A 19,119-nucleotide genomic window follows, 5' to 3' on the forward strand; every position below is an offset into this window, starting at 1 on the left:
TTGTCATTTACTCACCCTCCACTTGTTCCAAACCTGCATGAGTTTCTTTCTTCTTTTGAACAAGAATATATTTTAAAGAATGCTGGTAATTCCATATTATGAAAGTCAATGGCTACCATCAACTTGGTTACCAACATTCTACAAAATATCTTCTTTTGTTCTCAACAGAAGAAACTCGTACAGCTCTCACACACCTTAACAGAGAGACTGTCAAAGAGAACAATTTAAATACACTGTAAACTTTTCTTCCAGGCTACCAATACATCTACTCCTTCCCTGCTGTTTAAAAAAGGATCCTTCAAAGTTCAGCTCATTAGCCCAGGGCTTTCAGACAGTTTGCAAGCTTTCAATAATGTGTCCCTCATTTCACCCGCAGCTCCACACGGATTTCCAAGTACCCAAGTCAGCTGGAATACTGGCGGAATTTTGTGTTTACCCCATAACCGCACCCTAGAGTCTGTCTAACTCCCTCTCATCACACCCACACAACTGTAAACCTCTGGCTAAAAGTGAGCATTTATCATTTTAATGAGGACATTTAGCTGTTGCTATTAAGGGACAGATCATTAGAATGCCAAAGAATTCCCTTTCCCTTTCCAAGTGCCTGTGTTCCACTCAGGTGAATGTAACTCAGATGACAAAGAGCAAGTCATGTCTAGAAGTAAAAAAATCCTTTTATGTATCCATAGAAAAATTGATTTAGGGTAACAAATAAACCACATTATGAGCTCTAAGAAATTTGAGATCAGATAAACCTATTTTAAAAGATTAGTTCACCCCAAACAAAAATTTGCTGAAAATTTACTCAGGCCATCCAAGATGTAGATGAGTTTGTTTCTTCATGTGAACGGATTTGAAGAAATGTAGCATTAAATCTCTTGCTTACCAATGGATCGTCTGCAGTGAATGGGTGCCGTCAGAATGAGAGTTCAAACAGCTGATAAAAGCATCACAATAATCCACAAGTAATCCACATGACTCCAGTCCATCAATTAACGTCTTGTGAAGTGAAAAGCTGCACGTTTGTCAGAAACAACTTCATCATTAAGACCTTTTTTAACTTCAAACCCTTGCTTCCAGCTAAAATATAAGTCCTTTATCCATAATATATTGCTTTTTCCTGTAAAAAAGGTGTCTTGTCTGAATCAGGAGAGAAATATGGACATATCAAGCACTGTTTGCAAGCAAAGACAGTCCAAAACAGAACTATTCCTTTGAAAAATATGCTAGAAAATATTATGAATTCGAAACAACAATGCAAGCAAACACATAAAAGATGTCAACCATGTTAGGAAAAAAACAAAAAACAAAACAACTACATCCAATTAATGCTCCAGCATTCATTCAATTCATATGACTATGACTAAACTTATAAGACAAATGTCATCTTCCTTTATTTTGGTGCCCTTTTCTCAGTGGAGCCAACAGAGGCCATGATGTTTGAAGAGGTAGGAACAGTCCTGATGAGAAGGGAAGCAATTATACAGCAGTTTCTCTGTGCTGGAGAGGTAGCGGCCGCAGGTCTGTCACACTTCGCCGTCATGCAGAAAATTGGCCATGCTCAAGCTGTGAACTCTGGGAACAATTTGACCATATCAGGTCAGGTATTCCTCAACTAGACCACCAGCTTTATGACCAAACAAGTGGATAAATTTGAGTTGTAATTCTCAGGCTCTGCTCTGGGATATAAACAAGCCACTGGCTCTCAAAACCAAAAGTTTGTGTTTAAGTTTAACCATAAATAATGAATTTAGATTTATATGTTAATGTTTAAATAATAATACATATGTAGAAGAATGGCACATTAACTTTCTGAGTCTGGAAGAGTAAAACATTTTAATTCTCCTTATGCTGAAGCTCTCAGATGATGGGAAGTTGTGATGTAAAGTAGTTCTGGACAGCAGTTCTTTATCATAAATGCATGAGCGAACACGACATTGACATTCTGCAGACAGGTCAGAGGAGTCTGATTTCCTCACATCGGCAACCAAGAAAGTGCATGACTGAAAACCCTCACAAGTCAGCAACAGAAAATGTTTACAGCGGAAATTGGAAATTCTCAGTGCTGTTTCTACCCTGGTTGCAATGGGCATCCGAGTGGGATCAGAGATAACATGTGCATGGCTGAGGTAGGGATCTGAGTAGATGTCAGGCTCTGTATTGCTTGCCTCTGCATTTGTTAAAAAGAACACGGACAACTTCTGCTTGTTGGTTTTATGTGTCAATGTAGGAATAGTTACAAGACTATACACAAAAAAGTTGCACTTTAACTGTAGTGCAAAATACAACAACAAAACTACAAATGCGCTTCTATAGCCAAGACATAGCCATCTTCTTTTCCAGTAAAAAAAAAATAAAAATATATATATATATTGAATAAATAAATAACATCCTTAAAACAAGAACTTACTTGAGAAGCAAAATTGCTTTGTGCATTATGTTGATTTGTGTTAGAAGAATATATTTTGAATTAACTTTATTTTTTTGACAAATTGTTCTTTATTATATTTAATAGTGTAAGAAAACTTAATTCAAGAAATATTCTCTTGAAAGGGTCTTCCTTATCGTTTGCTTATCAAGTAAATGTATCTCGTTTTAAGGATGTTTTTACTGGAACACAAGACAAAATACTGATGAACAAAATATTTTCGAATGTAGCAAGGCAGGTTTTTCAAACAGTATTTACAAGGACAATGTTTACAATATTCATGTAGCATCCACTTCCAAAGGGGTCATTTGGCAGGATAGCATTTTTTGTCATAGATTTTAAATAATGAATATGTAATATTATGCATAATTTAAATAACATGAAAAAGTATGCATAATCACACTATAGGCTAGAAAGAGTTCCCTTTTGTTAGGAAACTAGAAATATACATTGTATAATATGCAATCTCAAAGGTGCCATATTGCAATTGCATGTGATAAATTGGTGACTTCATTTCACTACATGAAAATTCAATGAAATAATTTTTTTTTTAAATAAAAAATGAATAATTAAAGGCAAGTAAAGCCAAAAAGAACCCCAAACAAAATAACAACAAATGCTCATGTCAATGGCTATTAAAGGAATAGTTCACCCAAAAATGAATTTCTTCATTGGAATGGATTTAGAAAACTTTAGCATTACATCACTTGCTCACCAATGGATCTTTTGCAGTGAATGGGTGCCGTCAGAATGAGAGTTCAAACAGCTAATCAACCATCGCTTCTGGCCAAAATACGAGCCCATAATCCATAATGACACTTCCTCCAGTGAAAAAACTTTATCCTCTATCATCCTATCACAACAAAATCCACTGACATATTGGTTTAGAACTGTTTTTGCTTATAAACAGTGCTTGATCTGTGCATATTTCTCTCTTGATTCAGACAAGATTACATTTTCACTGGAGAAAGCAATATTATGAATAGAGAACCGGAACGGTTTAAAAGTTAAAAACGTCTTTATGACGGACTGGAGTCATGTGGATTACTCATGGGTTATTCTGATGCTTTTATCAGCTATTTGAACTCTCATTCTGACGGCACCCATTCATTTATTGGTGAGCAAGTGATGTAATGCTAAATTTCTCCAAATCTGTTCTGATGAAGAAAAACTCATCTACATCTTGGATGGCATGAGGAGAAGTACATTTTAAGCAAATTTTAATTTTTGCGCGAACTAATGCTTTAACTTGTTTTAGTTCATTTTTGATTTATTTTTATACTTTACAAATGTCAACAACCTCAGAGACCTGCTCGCATCTTTACCATTATGAAAAACAGCTCAGCTGTGCAGGATATTAAATTATACATCTAACACAACATGACCTTCACAAACCCTCATCAGATCTGTGTCCACTCATTTAACACTCGCTCACCAGCACAAACGGTAATCACAAACCACTGATTGCAGCAAAGAGACGAGAGAAGCAATCAGGGAGAAATCGCTCATTATCATGCGATCACTCTGTATTCTATAAATCGAAAGGCACAAGGGATGCAGATTTTGACACCGTATCACTAGAAGCAGCAAGAGGAATGTGACACGGAACAGACATATTGTAATGCAAATGTCAATCACCCTGAAAATGGATTGTTTCACATGAAGGATTATTTTGTGCTAGTTTGACAGCTTCTGAAAGCCTGGATGTTTTGATTGGATGACTGCTGTTTGACCAAAGACACATGAGATGATAGGAGAAACAAGCACTTGACAGTGCAGATAAACTCAACAGGTGATACAGAACAGTGATGCGCATATGAGTTTCCAAGCATTGAAACAAACTGGAAAAATCAGACCAAAAAAAGGACCTACATAAAGGATTTGTACACCAACAGTTCACCTGAAAATGAAATTTCTGTGATTATTTATTCACCTTCATGTCATTCCAAACCTGTAAAACTTTCTTTTGTGGAACATTAAAGGAGAAATTCATTCAGAATTGCCCAGAAAAAAAGTATTTCAGGTTTGGATCAAGTAAATGATGGTGTTTTCATTTCATTGTTGGGTGAATGATTAATTTAATCTCTACAATCATCAAACATATTGAAACAGATGGCAGCATGGGGATATAAATTACCACTGTGTTCCAATACGACAAGGGAAATTTTGTAGCTTTAATGTGATGTTGACTGTTGATCAGACAGTTTAACCTTCAAACAAAGTTTTCAATGTAGTTTTGCTGTGAAATTTGAATGAATAAATTAACATATATACACATCTGAATGCAGTTCAGCTAAATGTAGCATCCAGTGCCGCACAACAGCTTCCAAAATTTGTAAATAATAAAGTAAATCTACAGTGCAGCATTTCAAGCAGGGCTTCGGGCGGCATTCACTACATCAAATCATTAACATTCACTGAAGTACGCACACTAAAGTCAACATAAATAACAGAAAAATACACAATCCCAGAAGGTTCCCAAATAAATCTCGAGATGATGATCTGTAAAGTACTCAATATGTTCCCTAATGCATCCTGACTCTCACAAAAGGGAAACATTTAGAAATTGACACGTAGAGTCCTTTTGTAACAGCCTGCAAAAATAAAGGCGAGCCACTCACATCGAGAGCATCCATCTGTACACATAGAAAGAACAATGTTAACAAAAAAAAAAGAAAAAGAAGTCTTCATTTTACAAAGTGCTTTGTGTTTTTCACAGTGTGTGATTTCAGCAGTCTGCCGTGTGATTTACAGCACTCTGACACTAATGTTTCTTTCCAAAATATGGAAGATGGAACATCTAAAAATTGCGGCAGCTGAATGGGCTTGTCCAACATGCAAGAGTGTCACACTTTTCAGGCGTCCCATGAGCTCAAAGGTAAATGAAGTCTTGTAAAGTAAAAATTGGGAACGATATTTGTGATATTTCACCACCCATAAAACCGCCACCAAATCTGGGTGAATCCAAATCTTCTGGGTGAATAAAGAGTGTCACAGCATTTGAATAAATCTCAAATGCACAGTTAAAGATCGGTGCGTAACCTGCCACCTCAGTTTAGAGCAGAAACATTCCTGCTCACTTGAGTAACTCACTGCAGAGAAGGTCACTTCCTGTGAAAGCCTGCATCCTTTCCTGTTGAAGCCAACATCACTGCAAGTGAGGATTAGCTTAATTCTGGCCTCCGCCCTCATGAGGTGGAGGGCCATATAGGCAGCGGATGGGCCTCGGTGTTGAACACGTACTTATCCAGACTGATCAGCTCGTTGTCATCAGAGAACAGGAGGAAGAGATACTTTAGCGTCTCACCCAGGAAGAAACTCTCCATCTTATCTCTGGGCGCAGGGTTCAAGGGGTCACGGACGTTACCTATGGAGGTGTAGCCCCCGCTGGGGACCTGGGACAGGAACCGAGTAAAGAAGTCAAGTTTGTGTTTATTGGGCATTGAAATGCTTCTGACGGAGACCAACAAGACAAATAATTGTCATTTTATGGCTGATTACCAATAAATGGATTATATTAAAATTCTATATTATTCCTCCCCCCCGCCCCCAGTATAACTTTACTAGTATAACTTACTAGTATTTATTTACTAGTATAAATACACTAGTATAAATTTATCAGTGTTTTACATATTAACTTTAAGTGAGCATTAGATGTAGCTGCCCAAATAAATATCTAGTACTGTGCAATAGATTTCCAAAATCAACTGATACTGATACTATATATACAATGAAAAACTCAAACTTAAAAGAAAAATTAGCAATGTTACCTTGGCAACTAGAATAAAAGGAGTTGAACTAAAGCTGAAATAAAAGCAAATTAAATCTTAATAGAACTACATAAAAAAATAATAAAAATTACAAAAGCACATAACAAAATTCTTAAAACTTAAACTAAATTTAAAATGAAAACCGAAAATAAAACATTAATTCAAAATATCAATAAATATTGTAATGGTATATAACACTAAAATAACAATTATAATAAGAAAAATAAATAAAAATACATTTAAAATATATATAAAAATAAAAAGATAAATATATTCTCCTTTTATTATTAGTTTTTTTTCCCCAAGAGTTGTTATATTTTTGTCTCCGATTTTTTGAAAAATGTGCTATTTACAAAATGATAGATATACACTTGGCTTCTTGTCATGTAGACCAAAATTACTTTGCATTTCTCACTCACTCTGGTGTACTTATTGAAACTTTGCAGTATGTCCCAACCCCAGTCCCTGTATTTGCTGTCCTTGGTGAATCTGTACATGTAGAACAGACTCTCAACAGTCTCAGGTCTCAGCAAGTTGTGTCTGTCTGCAGGCTACACACACAGATTGAGAGAGAAAAAAATATCTGTTCATGTAAAAGGGCACCAACTTTTTTAAAAAGTCATCCTCATCAGTGCTAAGCGCAGAAATATTTTTGTTCTTCAGAACAGATACTAGAAAAGATAAACACAAAGGCCTTGATTGGAGAGTCTGAACACAGTTTCTGCACTATTTGGGGGGCTTATTACCATTTTATTTTTACACAATGGAGAGAAAATGAAAGATGGACCCATTCCAAAACCTGTATCAGCAGTTTAAGGCCACGGCTCCAAACGTTCAGGGGGTTTATTGTCAGAAATAAGTGGTGATTGTACAGGTTAATGTACCTTCACATCGATGTCCCGTCCGTTGTTGGACTGCAGGTTAAAGTGAGCGATCTCTGGGCTCAGGCCCGTCTCCATCTGCGCATACATCTGATGACACGTCTCCATCAACTGCAGAGCCAGCTCCATGTGATCAGCGGGCAGGCCGTTGTGAGCACCGAGAGCCAGCGTGCCAGGAAGAAAACACACCAAATGATCCTGGATCAGACAGAGAGAGTGTTGTGATGGAGAAAGAGATTAACCCTGTAAAGCCTATTGTATCATATTTGATACGCAAAATTATAAGGCTGATAATTATCAACATGACCAAAACTTGAAAAACCTGATGTTCACAATTTTTTACATGCCTTCTGTTGTCTGATTGATAGTTCATAGTTTTTTAGCACGAAAAAGGCCTTTTAGTATAATTCTAAAAATGTCCACCTTCATGTTGTGGTACATGTGCCTTTTTGCTGTGAGATCTTTAATGATTTGTATAAAGTAAATTTGTATTGTTAGTAATAATCCAAGATGAACCCTTACTGGACTGAAGCAACTTTGGTTTACTTCATTATCCATACATCATTTTTTTTTTAGAAAAATCATGTAAAAATGTGAGTATAAAATATGATACATGAGGCTTTTTGAGGAATTTTTATTTGTATATCTCTTACTCATCTTTGTATTGCATTGCATTATATGCACAATTAAAACTAAAGAGCTCTGATGATAAAAATATGAATTAAATATAATCTTACTAAGACTATTATTATTGGTAGATAGAATGACAAATTATATTTTACTGTATGCATAGTATGCTACATACTATAAAGACCTTATTGTTTTACATTACAAGTTATCAGAATTTTATCTTACTTTTTGACCATATAAATATTAGCAACTGCACCAAATTACATATTTGTGCTCAGTTTGGTTCTCTGAATAAAAATTGTGTTTTTTTTCCTCGAGTATGAGCTCCATATTTTCTTTATGTATGAAATATACTCATAAAAAAAAAAATAATTTAACACACATTTTGTATTTTATTATTACTATTATTATTTTTTAGATTTTATCTAATAAACTCTTCTATTTAAAAAAAAATAAGATTTTGCTTAAAGATTTGTATCAAGATTTAAGCCTGGAGATTATAGGAACAGATACCGGTCGTATATAGACTCAACCACATAAGGAATAAATCAACCAAAAATGAAAATTCTGGCATTATGTATTTCACCCTCATGTTGTTCCAAATCTGTAATTTTTTACTGTTTCCAACACGAGAGTGAGCAAATAATAAAATAATTTTCATTTTTTTGGTGAACAATTCCTTTTAGAACGACAAGGTGGCAGAAATGAGGTGAAGTTATGACTCACCATTTTGGGATTGAGACGGCCGTTGGACAGCTCCCCAACAAAGGTCAGTTTACTAGGAGAAGTCTGTCTCAATAGATTCTTTCTGACGCCTTCTATAGCCTGAAGATAGTCCTCCAGCAGCCTAGAAAGATATACATGCATCGTACTCTGCATTTGATTTGCAGCGATTAAGTTCGCCCTCTAGAGGCAAAATAAGCTATTGCATTTCAATTGTACATTGAGAGCATCCCAGACTTCAGTTGATCCTCATACGTGCCTCATAGGAGAGGTGCAATTCAACCCCATCAAGGTCTTAGTGAGATTAGTCAGACAGGATACAGAGCTCATTTAAATGGACCACCTTCCCCGTCAATGACTAGTATATCCATCACTGACCTGGTCTTGAGTGGATTTGATATTCCAGACCAGAGATATTTATCAAACCTCATTAAAGGGGTCATATGATGCGATTTCAAGTTTTACTTTCTCTTTGGAGTGTTACATATCACAGTATGTTAAGGGGAGTAACATTTCCTTCACACGCTTGAGGTATTCAGCCAATCACAACGCACTGGATAGCTGGCCAATCAGAACACACCTCGCTTTTCAGACCGATGAGCTTTGTAAAATTCTACGCGTTTCAGACGCGGGGCATAGAGGAGAAACAATAATGTACAGTATGTGGAAAATAATGTGTTTTTTGAACCTTAAACCGCATAAACACATTTCATTACACCAAATACACAAAATAATGTTCTTTTTAGCAGCATCATATGACCCCTTTAAGAGTCAGTGTCTACTGAACCCCACTGAACACCTTTTTATTTAATTATTCAAAACCAAACCCTATGAAAAAAATAACATCAGCGAGAAGCAAGTGTATATGATGTCAACACAGCAGGACGAGACTCAGGTGTGAGCAGAAGCACTGACGTGAATGACAATGACTCGTCAAGCTCAACAGAACCTGAATCGCACCGGCAGAGAGAACAGGAAGACAGAATAACATCCTGTCAAATGCAGAAAATGGCTGATGTCGCATTTCGCCAGAAGCGAAGGCACCTTGGCATCGTCCCTAATGGTGGACATGTGCAAAACATGCCTGTGACAGTTGTTGTCATGATGCTGCGCAGTCTTACAGGGGCTTTTTCACCCGTTTACTGTCAGTTAGACAACAAAACTTGAGTTCAGCTGGTTATAAAAGTAATAGGACTTCTCTCCTCAAAACAATCCAAACAATTTGAGATGTCATTCATGTCTGGGATGAGTTATGTGGAGATACAACAAGCTGATAATGAATTATTTGATGACTTATAAATGTCCGATATTACAATTCAATACTATTTTGACTAAATAAATAAAACACTAAAACATAAAATCAATCATTTTAAATGTGACAAGTGAATTTAGGCATATTAATATTATAATGAAGAGTATAAAAATAGTGCATAAATGGTATAAAAGTACAATGTTATAAAAAATGGATATTCATTTTTTTAAATTTCATAAAAAAATAAAATAAATTGTTATTAAATTATTTGCAGGCGTTAAATGATGGCAAAGGTAATCTAAATGTAAAAATAGTGAAAATGAGAATGCAGGGGTAAATATCCAATATTGTCTGATGTATTTCAAATATCAACTGATACTGATCAGTATAATGCATAAATATGCACAGCAATGAATACAAGTAAAAAAAAGCATAATATATTATAATCCTATAATAACACTACAAAAACATAAATAATTGTTTTATATATATATATATATATATATATATATATATATAGGGGTCTGAATACTTTCCGTACCTACTGTATATATATACACACACATACACTGTGCATCCCTACTTAATACCCAACCATGCGTAATAGTGATGCAGGAAATTCAGTTAAAATTTATTGCATTAGTATACTGATTTTTTTATATATTAAAATACGTTGAGCAACATTGGATCAACCAATAGTGTGAGTTTGGCATGGGTCTGTTTGACTGTCCAATGGCTGACAGTTCAGAAAGCCTGTTTGAAAACGGGCATTATTTTTTGTGACTGTTTGGTGTTTCTAATGCGCACAAATGACACACTTCACCTTTCTTCTAATTCACAAGAGGTTTTTAAGTGCTAGAGAGCAGACGGTGACATTCAAACAGAACCATCTGCACTTGAAATACAAAATATAATTTAAGACCTCTTAAAACGAATTCCACCAAGAAACAACTAAGACATCAGAATAAAATATCTAATAGTGAAAGCACTGAAGTGACCTCCAGGTTTTCAAGATTAATACAAATGCCCTGTACCATGTCTATGGGTTTCAAAAAGCAGTCCTTATGTAACTATTAAAACATGCTCAGTCTTTTTTTTCCCTTCCCAGTGCAATTCACCCTGTCACTGACTGACAATGTGAATAGGGTTGGGTATCGTTTTTTTTTTTTCGATACCGGTGCCAAATCGATACTTTTAAAACGGTTCTGGTGCCTAAACCGATACTTATTAAAAAATAAATAAATAAAAATTCCCCCCAAAAATGATGGATTGGTCATTAGCACTATAAACACATGATGTCTGTTTCATTCATACTGGACGCCAGAGGGCGCCCTCGCACAGAAAATCCACATATCCAGTCACAGAAGTAGAGAACTCATGACCCTCCAGGAAATCCCTTATATGGACAAAGGCATAGCTATTATATCTGTAACTGAGTAAACAGAACATATAAACGTTTTGAATGATAAAACAAAGACAATAAACACTCGACTGCGACAGTATAGTTTATCGGTGTTATTTAAGCCATCTCTGGTATTTTTATAATAATTAAGTATATTTATAATAGGGTGACCATATTTTAGTTTTCCAAAAAAAGGACAGTAGGAGGTGGGGTTCGTGGGTGGGGCTTCACCTGACAGTATACGTAGCAAGGTTTTTTGTTTGCTTTGTTTTTATAATAAATAAAAAGAAAACTAGTAGAAAGAATAGGGATCGAAAAAAAGGACAGTAGGGGGCAGTTTTTTTGTGTGTTTGCTTATTTTGTTTTTAAAATAAATAAAAAGAAAACAAGTAGAAAGAATAGAAAACGAATAGGGAATGCTAGTGTTAGAGGGTCATTTTAAAATAAAAATAAAAATTCAATAGAACAGAAAAAGAACAGATAATGCTAGTGTTAAAAGGTAATTATTTATAATAAATAAAAAGAAAATAAGTGGAAAGAATAGAGAAAGAATAGAGAATGCTAGTGTTAGAGGCTACCTGCTGCCATCAGAGCAAGTGTAATTACTGCATTCACGCCCTCTTCGGATGCTCTCATTTCCCGAGTTGTGCTTTTAAGTCGGAATGTGAAAACAACATGGACACTCTCGTTACTACAAAGATGTGTTGGATTTGTATTATTAGAGCTTTCCGACTTGAGTTCACGTGCATTTTCTCAGTCGGGAAATTATTTTTCACGTGCGGTGCCAGTGATGATGCTTCTTATGTCCGTTTCGGAGAACCAGAGAACAAATATTTCAATCGATCGCTCAGGCATGGCACCGAAATCTGCGTTCGGATTCGGTTCTAGTACATACCGGTTACATAGGTACCAGTGATATAATGGTACCGGGTTTCGGTACCCAACCCTAAATGTGAATCAATCATATCACCCCATCTGTGACCAGAATCATAACCTCAGTACATTAGGCTCAGTGAGCATCGCCAATTCCCTGGAACCCATTAGCTAAAAGCACCAATGGGCTATTGACACTCGGGCTAAGCGCTGAATTTATGAACCGTCAGCCAAAGCTGCATTTTTATCTGCTGTTAACTCACTCAGTTTCTTTCTTGCCACCCTGCAGCCACTGTTTGAGCAGGTACTCGTAGTAGCTGTCCGCACGGGCCCCCAGCGTAAAGGCCCCTCGACGTGTGAATTTCCCACTGTTTGTGTTGATGAACATGGGCACCAGACCATCACGCTTTCCCTCCAGTCGGTGGACCTGTCTGGTCACCTCCTCCACTGCATTCTGAAAACCGAGGAAGACATAAAATAAAAATAAATAAATAAAATAAAGTAATAAAGTAAAATAGGCAAAGCTTTTAAATATTTTGAAATGTGAAAATTTATAAAATTAAATACATTAAAATTTAAATAAAAAAAATAAAACTGTGAAATAATATTAATACAATAATAAAAATAAAGAACCTGGTACTGCGGGTCCTTTGTGAGTCGGCTGAGCTCTCGGAACTCCAGCTGAATGCTGGTCACCTCTGCGACTGTGCTGTCTGTGGTCCAGCGTGGAGGGTGAGCAGTTCCTTTACCAATGTTCACGTCAGAGTAGGGGATTTTAGATGGGGTTTTGAAGGCAGGCATTAATCTGGACCCAATGTCTTGCTGCAAGAAAAGAGACACAACATGTATTGAGGTCTGTGGTCTATTAAAATTGTTGCATCACATGACTTAGCTGTATGAGCCAAAAGCTGTAAACCTTTAAGGCTATACTTTGCATTTACTAGGACAAAAAAAGAATAATAATGGAGATGATACTAAGATATGAAGTACTTACAGCTTTATCCAGGAAGAGAGTGTCTCCGGTCAGGTGGTATGTGCTCAAGAGACCCCCCAATATACGGATGGTACTCTCAAAAAGATTCACGTCCACATTCTTGGAAAATAACAATTCTGTCTCAACCCACTTCCTGGCCTCGGCAAACTCTATTACAGAAAGAATTAGAGAGAGGGGAAAAGGCAAAAGAAGGGACATAAAGAAAAAATATAATTTTTCCATTATTATTTGAAGTGACTTTTTCAAAACACACTCTCTAGTTTATTTACATTTATCTACTAACAATGTCCAACAAAGAATATGGAAATAAGGTTTTTTAGATTTTTTTTGTATGTAGCCATCAGATAATAAATGCTTTTTAGTCTGAAAGAGTGCAATGGTCATCCTAGTTTTCTTTGAAAGAATATGGAACATTTCTAAAAAATTGCAGCTTGATGGGAAATGACACGCAATACAATTTTTGAAATAAAAATACATTTTATGCAAGTAAAATTATTTACCTTGATTTTTCTTTATTTTCTTCACTTTTCACATCTCATATTTCATCTCAAGAATGCACTTCACTGACACTGTATTTGTTTTTTTTTATTTTATAATTTTCACACAGTAAATAACAAAATGGATTTTTATGGATGGATTTTCCTATTTTAAGATTGCAAGACAAAAGTAATAAAATTCATAAATAAAAGCCATCTGAAAAGTAGCAATAAAAGAAAAAAAAGAAAAAAGAAAGAAAAAGTTTAAAACTGTCACTTTTAATAAAAATCAACTTCTGGGAATTAAAAGTGCCTGTGGCTGAAGAAACACCCTCATGTTGACAATTGGAAAGAAAACAAAGAATAGATTTGAAATTTGCACACAGTGGTCATGAAACAGACTGGCAGACAGAACTGCGATTATAAGGCTAACCGTCTTTCAGTCCCAAGATCCACATGGTGTCCAGTGCATCTATGAGAGTGAGGCCCAGGCCGAACCACTCTCCATGGGTCTTAGATAAGGGCTTCAGTTCATCATGACCCCACGCAAAAGCCTTGTAGCCATTCCATGCGTGCCTGAAGGCCTCCCGCACCGCCTCCACACGATCCACGGCCTTCACTACCAATGAGTACAACAAATAAGTCACAGAAAAATATTGAGAAGATGATCACATGTCTGTGACGGTTGATCTTAAGCACAAGCCAAACTTCGGCACGTAATCCTGCAAAGACAAATACCTCAAATTGTGGGATGAATTCTGATACCTGGTTTTAAGCTGGCAGAATCTTCGGCATCAGCCACAGTTCCTTCTTTTCCATGTGCAGTGGACTGAAGCTCCGTCCCCTGCTCCGCCTCGATCATCGCCCCACGCCAGCTAGGAATCCAAAAACTGGATCAGTTGTGACAGCAGTTTATCTAAGATCCAACCCATCACCTGTAATAGCACCATTTCCTCCCACATGCCTCACGAATATAACCGCAATTACACACGAGCAGGAGGTGGAGTCCCGCAACAGGACACAGCTGGAGGAAATGAAGGCTCATCACAACTCACTTCAAAACCACTGTGTTACCAGCTCAACTGTTAATAAACTCTTCCCTGGGGAGCTAGCACTGCACCCGAGTGTTTATCTTCAGCTCCTGTTGGTTATTTCTCTGCTTTTTCTAAAAAGGAGAGTTCATCCTAAAATGAAAATTCTGTTATTATTTACTCACTCTCACATTTCTTTCTTCTGCGGAACAAAAAAATGTGATATTTTGATATGTTTAGCATGCTTTCTGTCACTGTAAGGAGCCCCAAGTGTGTGAGTGAGACTAATAGCAATAAGCGCCAATAAAAATCATAATTACTGTCTGAGCTTTAATACCTCTACTTATTCAAAAGGTTAAATACTAAGCCAACAACAAATAATTGTCAATGTCTAATCCTAGGCAAATCATCATTATCAAAACTCTCATATAAAAGTGGCCTCATTTCTTGAATGTAATCAGACCAAACCTAATGACTGTTTTTGCTTCTTTCCCTCCGTCTTCATCTCTCTTGACCGTGGCTGCTTCTTCATCTTTCACCTGCCAGTCTAACACATTCCCTCGCTTCTGTAGGGCTGGAGGACCACGCTTGCTAGGGGGCTTCCTCTGCAAATTCAAACCACCCAACATAAAAAGACAAGAGTAGGTGAATAATCTAGTAGAATCTATCATTTTAATCTAGTATCTTATAAATTAGGTGAATTAATGTGCTTGGATCAGCATGGTTATGGTTTACTTTATTAATATAATATTAAAATATATTAATATTAAAATAATATTCGTTTCTATTTTTTATTATGAATTTAGAAATACTAGAAAAAGTTTTTTTTGGCTTTTTAAATTTGTTTCTTTATTACTATTAATATGAATTTATTTATTTTTAAATAACTTTTTAAATTACTTAATATTATATATATATTTAATTGTTATTAATATTAAATTATTTTTATTCATTTTATTTTGAATTTAAAAATAATTGTATTTTTTTTTTAGCTTTTTTATTAATCTGTAGCTTTTTTAGTATTTTTTTTATTTAATAACTTCATATAATTATATAATAATACTAATATAAATAATATTTATTTATATAAATCAATCTTTGTATCTTTTAAATGATTTACTAAATATGCATTATTAATATGAAATTGTTAATGCTTTTATTTTGAATTTAGAAACAACTGAAATTTTTATTTATTAATATAATAATACTAATTTTAATAATATTTATTTATTGAAAAAAATATTTTGAATGAAGAAAATAATGCATTTTACAGCACAATTCTTGTTTAAGGTTTAAGCTGATCTTTTCAGCAGGAGCTGTAAAAACCTTTGCAAACGAGTAGATAAATTATAAAGTAACCATACTATTTTACATATCCATAATATCTGAGAAGTCTTCCTACTTACCATAGCTGGAGGTTTGGGAAGTAATGGAATGCTTGGTCTTTGAATTTCCGGCATCACTTCTGGTGGGATGTCCTGGACCCCCGGGACAACTCCTGGTGGGAGATTTGGGACGAGGCCAGGAGGAATGGGCCTGAGACCTCTGTTATCCATTTCAACCCAGTCCTCCTTCAACGATCTATCAGAGAGTCCTGGAGAATAAACAGACAGAAATTCATCCCATGTGAATTATTAACAGCAAAAGGCATGATGTTTAATAAAACGTCTACCTCAGCAGCTAATATAAACGGGCAGAGGTTGTACCAATCATCCACCTTTTGTGCGTTCACCTTTCATATCCTGTGAAATGTCATTAAAGGGGCTGTATGAAGTACCTCTCCACTGCTCTGTCAGGCTGGGATAGGAAAGAATCCCGCAGATGAACAGGAAGGCCAGCAGGAAAAGAAACAGGCTGCGCTGAAGCCGAGAGAGCTGCTTCCATTTCTGCCAAAACAAACACAAACAATTCAAGGACAATTGGAGGAAAGTGCAGCAATTTTACACTTGATGGCTTGATGTGGCAATCACAATGACTGCCAAATATAGTGCTATAAAAATAAAGCAACATGGAAACAAAAGTATGATTTTTCCCTCACTCAAAAGAAATTTTCTCTCAGTACAGACCTCTTTATAATTTAATCAATCTAATTAACTCAATCGACATGAATCTCAGATAATGGAAGACATTAAAGGGATAGCTCACTCAAAAAAATTCATTAATTTCCTTAAACCTGCATCATTTTCTTTCTTCTGTGAAACAAAAATTAGATACACTACCTTTCAAACGTTTGGGGTCAGTTGGACTTTTTAATGTTTTTGAAAGAAGTATCTTATGCTCACCAAGGCTGCATTTATTTGATCAATAACACAGTAAAAACAGTAGTATTTTGTAATGTAATTTATGATATCAAATCAGAATTTTCAGTTGACATTACTTCAGTTTTGAGTGTCATGTGATTCTTTGTTTGCATTTTTTAGTGTTTGTATGTCTTTTTTTGAAGCTTAAATGCCATTGAACTGGTGTTGCATGAACAAGATTCTCCTTCTGGGTTCCCAAAAAAATAAAAAAACAGATAGACATGACAGTGACTACATAATAGCATTACAGAATTTTCATTTTTGAGTTGTCAGTTCCTTTAAGCTACGTTTTTAAATTAAAAGGTTAGTTTTTTCAAGCAAAACAAGTGGGTTTCAGCTAAGCACGGAGTGCATGTCTGCTTTTTGAAGATAATTAAGTATAAACAATTTAGTAGATTAAAGGGGTCATATGATGCTTTTTTAAAGATCATTATTTTGTGTATTTGGTGTAACAGAATATGTTGACATGAAAAAGGGGAAAAAACAAGGGCTTTGACACCTCTGGTTTGGCTAGGACTAAACATGACAACTACAGTGCCAGCATTTTGTTCTCAGAATATTAAATAGATGTCAAGACGTCTCGCAGATGGGAAAATGGCACTCATTTACACAAACAAATAAAGAGGCAGAAGCCATCAGCCTTCGAACATCATCGTTAATCAATGAAAAATACATAATGGTCCATATTTCTGTCCTGCAAAACAAGGTTTAGATGGCATTTTAAGAAGAAAATACCCAGCCACTAACCCTCCAGCAGGACTGTCTCCGGTGCTTGCCGTTGCTGTAGCTGCGGCTGTGTTGGTCTCCCAGCGTCAGAGAGACAAAGTCCTTCCTCTGTGGCGAGTACATCTCTAACACAGCCACCACTCAAAGACACTGGATCAAATAGGTGAGAAAGGGAAAAAAAGACAAGAATGACACAGATATCAAGTGATTTTTCCCACAAAGCACTATTCGTAACATGAGCTGAGCACATGAAGGTCTATTGCTCCAGCGTCGCTGATATTTGCAGGTCCCTGAGGAGAATCAAGGTGTAAAATACAGATCTGTTCACAAGATTAATTACCACCGGACTAAATCTGGAGTAAACCGAGGCAGGGGGCGGCACACTGGCATCCATCTGATCTGAGAACACCATGGGACAGTGCTGTTCACCTCATTGTCCCAGGGCTATGAGAACCATGTAAAAGGGGATTAGGAACATTAGCCTAAGTGCATCTGGTTTCTATCATACCAACCTGTGCTTATTGGATGGGATAGATTTAAAGACACTGGCCTGCCAAGATGACACACATATGCAGCTTATACAGGAGAAAGTTGTATGCTGGTTGTCCCAAATGCAAATTACAAGTAAAATCATCTGAGTGTGTAATTTAAGTGTGCAATGAACTACAAGATCTGTTTTGAGACAAGGTTCCCACACCTTCAAACCATTTGCATGACCTTTCCTGCTGTTTTTGATTACGGGATATGAATATTTCTTTTTAAAAAAGAATTCAAGATTTAAGATTGATTTGCTAATGAATCGCTCCAGATGATCTGTGAACCAGTCCACTGATTCACTAAAAAGAATCAACTCAAAAGAGCTCATGAATCACACATTAGCCGACATGGCTTTCCAGCAAGTTTTATACTATACAAGAATAATTTCTATTCAAAGAAAACTTTCAGAATACAACATCAATCAATCAATCAATCAATCGAATATGAAAATCTAATCTGATTTTGTGGGTTATGTTGGGTCAAATAACTCTTTTAAATTATCGTCCAACTTTATTCAGCCATTTTTAATGTTCTGAAACTACATTTACATTGGCCTTGATATTTTTACATCTTTTGAACCTTGGCCTAAAATCATGGGTCAGCCATATTGGCTGTCAGCCATTTAGAATTTTGTCGTAAAATGTCATTTTGTCAAAAAAAAATCAGCAGCATGTCCTGAGGTAACGGAAAAGTTTGGGCCATACACAATACATTGATACCCATTTTTTAAACAAATGTCTTGACAATGTCATTTCAATTTGGTGACAGCGCCCCTATTGGTCAAAAGTTATAAGCTTTTGTATAGTAAATAATGTTAGTTATGGCTTCTAAATCTTTATTATTATTATTATTATTAAAATTATCATCAGGGATGGAAAGTTACTTTAGAAAATACTAGGGCTGCACGATTAATAGCATGCGATATTTAACGCGCATCTTATCAGTAAAGCCGGTCTGTAATCAGCGGTAAATCTCCATCACCTGCGTGCTTTCACATTAAGCAAAACTAAAACAGTACATTTAAATTTAAATATACTTTAAAATAGATGCGAAGCTGAATTTTCATCATTACTCCAGTCTTCAGTGTCACATGATC

General features: G+C 35.8%; 1 protein-coding gene across 1 annotated transcript in view; it reads right to left on the reverse strand.

Annotated features, from left to right (window-relative positions):
• Nucleotides 1-4,374: 4,374 nt before the first annotated feature.
• LOC107692283 (endoplasmic reticulum mannosyl-oligosaccharide 1,2-alpha-mannosidase-like) overlaps nucleotides 4,375-19,119 on the reverse strand; it is a 15,535-nt gene continuing 790 nt past the window's right edge. Inside the window, exons 2-14 of the mRNA XM_016491251.1 lie at nucleotides 17,508-17,636; nucleotides 16,238-16,346; nucleotides 15,867-16,054; nucleotides 14,929-15,065; nucleotides 14,195-14,304; nucleotides 13,863-14,048; nucleotides 12,954-13,102; nucleotides 12,593-12,781; nucleotides 12,223-12,413; nucleotides 8,436-8,556; nucleotides 7,083-7,277; nucleotides 6,618-6,749; nucleotides 4,375-5,823 (exon numbers count right to left, since the gene is read on the reverse strand). Of these exons, the coding sequence (XP_016346737.1) occupies nucleotides 5,617-5,823; nucleotides 6,618-6,749; nucleotides 7,083-7,277; nucleotides 8,436-8,556; nucleotides 12,223-12,413; nucleotides 12,593-12,781; nucleotides 12,954-13,102; nucleotides 13,863-14,048; nucleotides 14,195-14,304; nucleotides 14,929-15,065; nucleotides 15,867-16,054; nucleotides 16,238-16,346; nucleotides 17,508-17,609 (2,016 nt within the window). The 5' untranslated portion in view covers nucleotides 17,610-17,636 and the 3' untranslated portion in view covers nucleotides 4,375-5,616. The remainder of the gene's footprint in view (nucleotides 5,824-6,617; nucleotides 6,750-7,082; nucleotides 7,278-8,435; nucleotides 8,557-12,222; nucleotides 12,414-12,592; nucleotides 12,782-12,953; nucleotides 13,103-13,862; nucleotides 14,049-14,194; nucleotides 14,305-14,928; nucleotides 15,066-15,866; nucleotides 16,055-16,237; nucleotides 16,347-17,507; nucleotides 17,637-19,119) is intronic.

The sequence above is a fragment of the Sinocyclocheilus anshuiensis genome, unplaced genomic scaffold, assembly GCF_001515605.1.
Source record: "Sinocyclocheilus anshuiensis isolate Anshui unplaced genomic scaffold, SAMN03320099.WGS_v1.1 scaffold478, whole genome shotgun sequence".
In the NCBI taxonomy this organism is placed as follows: domain Eukaryota; kingdom Metazoa; phylum Chordata; class Actinopteri; order Cypriniformes; family Cyprinidae; genus Sinocyclocheilus; species Sinocyclocheilus anshuiensis.